Source organism: Mercenaria mercenaria, chromosome 5, assembly GCF_021730395.1.
Source record: "Mercenaria mercenaria strain notata chromosome 5, MADL_Memer_1, whole genome shotgun sequence".
Classification (NCBI taxonomy): Eukaryota; Metazoa; Mollusca; class Bivalvia; order Venerida; family Veneridae; genus Mercenaria; species Mercenaria mercenaria.
The window spans coordinates 40844922-40851554 of NC_069365.1; the positions used below are offsets into that span (position 1 = coordinate 40844922).

Genomic DNA, 6633 nt, shown 5'->3' on the forward strand with positions numbered 1-6633 from the left:
GAAAAATTTTGTCATGGTGTTATTTCATGATTAAAATGCTATCTTCATGTCAAGCATAGATCTGTCATGTGATTTTACCCCAAAAAATGCAAAGAAAATAAGGAAAATAGCTCTACACAGCGAAAAAACTGAGGACTATTTGTATCCGCCATTATGCGACTACCATTCTTTTTCGCGCCATTTTTCTATTTAGTGTCTGTATGCCTAGTGTGTAATTCCATGAAAAGCGGCGTATGGTCCCTAGGTTTAGATAACAAGAGAAGACAACAAACAAGTCTACGGTAAAATAAAAACGTACACAATATTTATCATGCCAGTGCATGAAAACTAGCATTTAATATTTGTTTTCTCAACCACTTTTTATTATTATTGATAATGAATTGCAGCTAATCATACAATTATTACTGAATGGGTATATAAAACATTCAAATATTTTTCCATTTTCTTTATAATTCGGTATTCAGTCCGTGATTATCGAAAACATTGATGCGCATTTAGCAGCCAATATATTATATGTATATTCTGATTGTTTCGATAAAAAAATATCATTTTCCTTTCATTACAAATGTTGGCAATATATTTGTTTTAACATCTTATGTACTTTTTATGCATTACTGATGGAAAAAATTAATCCTTTCCTAAAGTGATATTCTTCAAAATGACTTTACATCAACGTAAAGACAACAATACTTTTGTACAAAATACTTTCGAAATATTGTAATGATATGATCAATGGTTTTATCGAGACATTGGTTTGGACAAGCTTGAACTTGAACTGAAATCTTATAAATACAGGTATAGATCTAGAAAATAAAACAATCCGAACCTCGCATACAACCATAGAGCGATATTTCGCTAAATCTCATGATAAACAAACGAGAACATGTTGCACAATGTGGCTTATATTTATACGAGTTGACTATAGCAAACTACCTACAGCTCTCTCTTCCATAATGGCGCATTTTCACTCATTACATACAACTGCGCCCAGTAGTTGAGAAAAAGCAGGACACCGAACAGAAGAGCAGTCCTTCCGGTATCTCCTGCACTTTTGCTTCTGATATTTTAAAGGCAATTGATGTTTTCGTTCGTCTGTGAAGATACGGAGCATCCGCATTGCATCGCTAGATCTTTTTAGAATTCTTCAGGTTTCCCAAACAGAGACACCAATGTCTAGCACTTCAGTAGTTGTGCATTGCGCATCCCGTGACAGCATATTTTCATTTGCTTCATAACGCTTACAGATCTTCCATGTCGAGGACAATTTTCAATATTGTCGTGTCCAGACTTGAGTCTTTTTAATATATATTTTTGATCATTTGGGATCAGGGACCCTGTTCAATTTGTGTGAGGAAGAATTCCGCTTTAGTAAATTGTAAGTGGCCTGATAAATGTTGTCCTTTTCGAATTCAACGAATTCAACACCTTCTCATTATTACCAAATGTTATTCTAATTTTACACAGAGGGAAATAGATATATTCGTTACATTTTTGCTTTATTAATTCCTTGTTTCTTGATGGATTTTAATAGAATAAAAAGCGTCGAAGACACAAAATGTCTGCCAGACTTTGTCAATATTGTCTTCAAACACTTCGCTAAAATTCCAGTGTGTATGTTACCTACACATTTCGTCCGTGAAAAAACAACAAATTTTGGGCAAAGTGTTTGAGAAAAGTATCAAGAATATCTAGCAGACTCTTTATGGCCAGGAAAGCATCCATAAGATAATTTTAAGCAAAAATATGTTACCCGATTCGAGCGATCTTCTGCGTGTACACGAAACGAAAAAGTCACGTTGGTAAGCCTCATTGATAAAACACATCGACGGATACCCACGGGTACCTTTAAATATTACCTACTCTACATGTCGAATAGCGTATTAAGACACCCTTGGGTACCCGAAGATGTATAAGGTAAGGCAGCAGTATAAACAATTAAGTTACAATAGACTGACAAAGTTGGCGTAAAGCATTGCTCTAGTTTCAATTCATTTTGTAACGAAAGATGTCTGAAACATTATATTAATATGCAGCACAAGTAATCGTAACATTTCAATTTATTTAGACTATTCTTTCAATTAATACAAAAAGAACTTAAAATTTTGTAAAATGCAGCATAATTCTTCCTCAGCAAAGATTATGTTATTGTGGCTAGTACCACGGCGTTACCGATTCAATAACTATTGATTAAATAAACAGCGACGTTGGCAACCTGTTACACACGGTGGAATTCAATACCCCACCCCCATTGACTAGGTGCTTCATGATTAATAATCTGACGAATTATTTGTGAAGTTAACTTTAATAATGATTTTAATGATTAAAAGTACAAAATAAGTAAACATGACTGTGAGATATTACAGCACGATCGAGTCCTTTTTTCCAGTTCCTTGCAAGCGTTTTATTAACAATAATTAACATATGTTTTCCATGTAGGTATAATTCTTAAAGTGAGTTGGAAACTTTCGCTTTCGGTTTTAAAAGCAAAAAATGAAAAATAAGATTTCTTAATTGAAATTGAAAAATGCAGCCAAAATTTATGATTTCTGGAAATGGAGTTACAGTTTTTATTATTTATGTGTCGTTGCCATTGGTTTCAGGTGATTTTTTGTCTGTAGGTGCTGGTCTGGTTGCAGCAGGTGCTGCAGGTTTGCATGCTGGGTTTAATGCTATTGGCTGTCTGAGGACGGAATGTTGTACTGATGGATGGATATCATTGAATTATACAGGTAACATTCAAAATTGAAAACAAACTATAATCTGTTTGTTTCTCAACTTAACGTAATAAATCATTGTTGATTTATTATGTCCAATAATATGAAACAGTAGTGTTTAAATTAAGCAATACAGCATATATTTATATATTTATATGTTTGATTACTCCCTTCGTTATGGCGTATAATTTTCAATGTTCATTAAGCTTATATATACTCATATCGGAGATACGGCGGCTACTTATGTATATGTGTACACGTTTAAGCAATAGTTTGACTGTATCGAGCAATTTCATACATGACTTCCAAAGAAGAGTGATTAAAGTCGCTGATTTAGAATCCCTTGCCCCACATAGTCATTGGTTCGAAACCCCCAAAGGAATGTATGATTCTTTTATATGAGGATGCCATCCGTCTGATTTACGGAAGGTTGGTGGTTCTAAAATAATGCACAATGAGTTTCCTCCATTACAAGCTCGAAAACGCCACCACATAACTTGAAAGAGGTCGGTAAGACTCTTTATCCGAACACAACAAACAATTTATTTATTTATTTGGGTTTTACGGCACACCAACACAACAAACAAACAAAGCAATTAAGATTGAACTATGTCACCTGCAACATTTATTAAAATTCAGAAAACTGGTTTTTAGTTTTAAATACTTACACAAAAAATATTGAACACATTACTTTATTTAGTTTAAAATACACATATGAGCCACGCCATGAGAAAACCAACATAGTGGCTTTGCGACCAGCATGGATCCAGACCAGCCTGCGCATCCGCGCAGTCTGGTCAGGATCCATGCTGTTCGCTAACAGTTTCTCTAATTGCATTAGGCTTTGAAAGCGAACAGCATGGATCCTGACCAGACTGCGCGGATGCACAGGCTGGTCTGGATCCATGCTGGTCGCAAAGCCACTATGTTGGTTTTCTCATGGCGCGGCTCATATATGTTATAGTGTGTATTGTTCTTTATGTAATATTTAATAAATTCAGATCTGAAGCTGACTCTCGAAGGCAATTTACATGGGCAGCATCTTGTTATTGAATCAGTTGTCAAGCATTTGAAGGCCTTTGGAAGAGACAATCCCAGTAAAGCCCTTGCTTTGTCTTTTCATGGAGGAACGGGGACAGGAAAGAATTATGCGAGTCAAATTGTAGCAGAGAAAATGTTTGTAAAAGGAATGAAAAGCAAGTACGTTCATTTGATCTCGGTGCCTAAAGAGTTTCCACATAAAGACATGGACGGCATGTTGCGTTCTTATAAGGTATGCATAAAGTTTCACGTCCATAGTTGCGAGACCTGTGTCACGAAAGCACATCATAAAGATTCTGTTGAGAACTTAACAGTGTAACTATAATAATTGGTAATGACTTACCAAAACGAATGCCTATTCTATGAATGTTCCATTTAGTATCTTTCCTCTAAATGGAAGTGTAGGTATTAGCAAATAATGAATCTATTAGCGTTTTAAACAACCTGTAACTTTCTTCTCTTTTTTTTTTTTTGGGGGGGGGGGGGGGGCTAAATACTGGTAACAAAATAAAGGTTAACGAAAGGTATTTTATGTTGAATTGGACCCGTTCTCATCATTTGCCTAAATCTATCATTTGGATTTAGACTTAAAATGCTAAGGTTTCCTTTAGCACTGTTGTTTAATTGGCACAGGTAGTAATAAAACTTGGCATTGGTATGAATGGCCTGTGTATCTTCAGAGAGCTCTTAAAATTTTCTTTGATTTAAATGTACTATAGACAATGTTATAGCAGCATGAATATGTGTCGTTCTTAAGTCCATGTCTAAGTTACATTTCAGACAGGGCCTTTATTCTTATTAACACAAGTTATATTATAGAACAAGTTGAAGGATTTCATAGAAGCTCGTGTTAGAGAGTGTCCAAGATCATTCTTCATAATTGACGAGATGGAAAAGCTGCCACCAGGAGTAATAGATACCCTCAAACCATATCTTGATTTCTATGACAACCTAGCGGGTGTGGAGTACAGAAAAGCTATGTTCTTCTTTTTAAGGTATTAAAGAGTCCACAAATTCTAATTTTTAGGAAATGAAATATACAACAGGCCAATGGCACTTTAGAACTTTTTGAACGCTTTGGAATACCAGTGAGTATGAACCTAAGGCAGAGCAGGTCTTCTCAAAGAAAATATCACAGAGACCAATGTACTTTGTATTGTTATTATAATGTCGTTTGTAGTTACTAGCAATAACTAACTGCTACGATGGTATATTTATGATGCGAATCATTTCCACTATTATAGAGAATTCCATCGGACCATAATACACATTGTTATGGAAGTATGGAAGTGCAATAAAGCTAAAAACTGGTATAAAAGCATTCAGTTGGTTGATTTTGGTCTGTTATTTGATCAGCTGGTCAACCATCTACTAATAAATTTTTGTCATTTTTATGTCATGTGTTATTGTGTACCAATTACACAGATAATGTAGGATGTAGATATATTAATAGAAAATGGGTTAAAATATATTTCAGTAACACAGCGGGACATGACATAACACAGAAAACAATTACACATTGGAAAAACGGTTTGAAAAGGGAATCTATAAAACTGAAGGAAATGGAAGAGGTTATAAGACTTCATGCACTCAATGACAAAAGTGAGTTACTGCTTCAGTTTGTAGCATATAAAGTATGAAGTCTTCAAGAAGTTCCGACATATTAACGATTAGAGGCCCCTCCGCCCCCCCCCCCCCCCCCCCCCCCCCCCCAAAAAAAAAAGCTGTTCATCTAAAAATAAAAGAATATAGAGAGGTTTCATAAGTAACGTGTCATAAAAGCTGTACCTTCAGTAATTTGAATGATTGAGAAATGAATGGCGGTTAAGCAGTTTTCATATGGGAATGCATACATTGGGCTTTGCACAGAAACTGAAGTAATAATGTAGTTCTAAAAACATATATTACAATGTTCGGGTAAGTATTTTTTTATAGCGAATGCTCTTAGGTCTCATCTCAACGCACCCATTCTATGGGCAACGTCCGGTAAACTGGGCCCCTCTCCTATAACAATGTTATATACGTGACGCATGTAAAATAACCATGAACAACCCCTGAAATATTCCGCTTTTCATTATTGTTCAAAGGTAATTGTAGAAGGGAACGGATTTTGAACTGTTAATACCAGTGAACAGTTGAAGTCACACACAACATATTTAAGTTTTAAATCTTAACTTCCAAACAGAATGTCTTCTGTCAATTTATAATTGTGCTTTTTCATATATATATATTTTTGCATTTCTTTTTTTTCTTTCTGTGACAGGCGGTCTTTGGCATAGCGAGTTAATTCTGAAGGATTTGATCACAGCTTACATACCATTTCTCCCTCTCGAGCGGCGCCACGTCAACCAATGTATAAAGGACGGTCTCATCAAAAAAGGATATTACAATTCTGAATATGAAATACCAGAGTTGAAAGTACAGGAGATAAGGGATGAACTTAAATATTATCCAAAAGACTTCTTGATTTTCTCAACTACTGGATGCAAGCGTATAGCGGAGAAAATAGGCTTAATTATGGAAGAGCTATAGTTGTGAACTCGCCGTCAACTTATTTGTTTGCAATGAAGTAGATAGTTTGTTGCCTTTTTGTTGTTTTGGTGAGGGTAGTTTATTGAAATTTAAACTGGGGCTTTACGACGTTCTTCTTTGTGATTTTTTTTTAAAGAGTGAAATGGAAAGTAGTTTGCGACGTGTTTTAAAACATTGTCATTTGTTTCAGTTTATAGTTATTTTTATACACTGAGTTTTTCCTAACGGTGGATGTAACTGAATTATAAATATCGTTGTTGATGTCAGTTAACGCCGTCGTGAATCAACTCCTGCACGTTTAAACTCTGAACCGTTGTAAATCAGAAAATAAACAACGCGAAGACAT

The 6633-nt window shown here is 35.1% G+C and overlaps 1 protein-coding gene across 1 annotated transcript; it reads left to right on the forward strand.

The window, feature by feature from the left end:
• The first annotated feature begins 2451 nt into the window (after window positions 1-2451).
• On the forward strand, window positions 2452-6633 carry LOC123558923 (torsin-1A-like). Its single transcript, XM_045350759.2, has 5 exons — window positions 2452-2729; window positions 3716-3987; window positions 4575-4750; window positions 5233-5357; window positions 6019-6633. The coding sequence occupies exons 1-5, from the start codon at window positions 2525-2527 to the stop codon at window positions 6285-6287; spliced, it is 1047 nt and encodes a 348-aa protein (XP_045206694.2). The 5' UTR covers window positions 2452-2524; the 3' UTR covers window positions 6288-6633.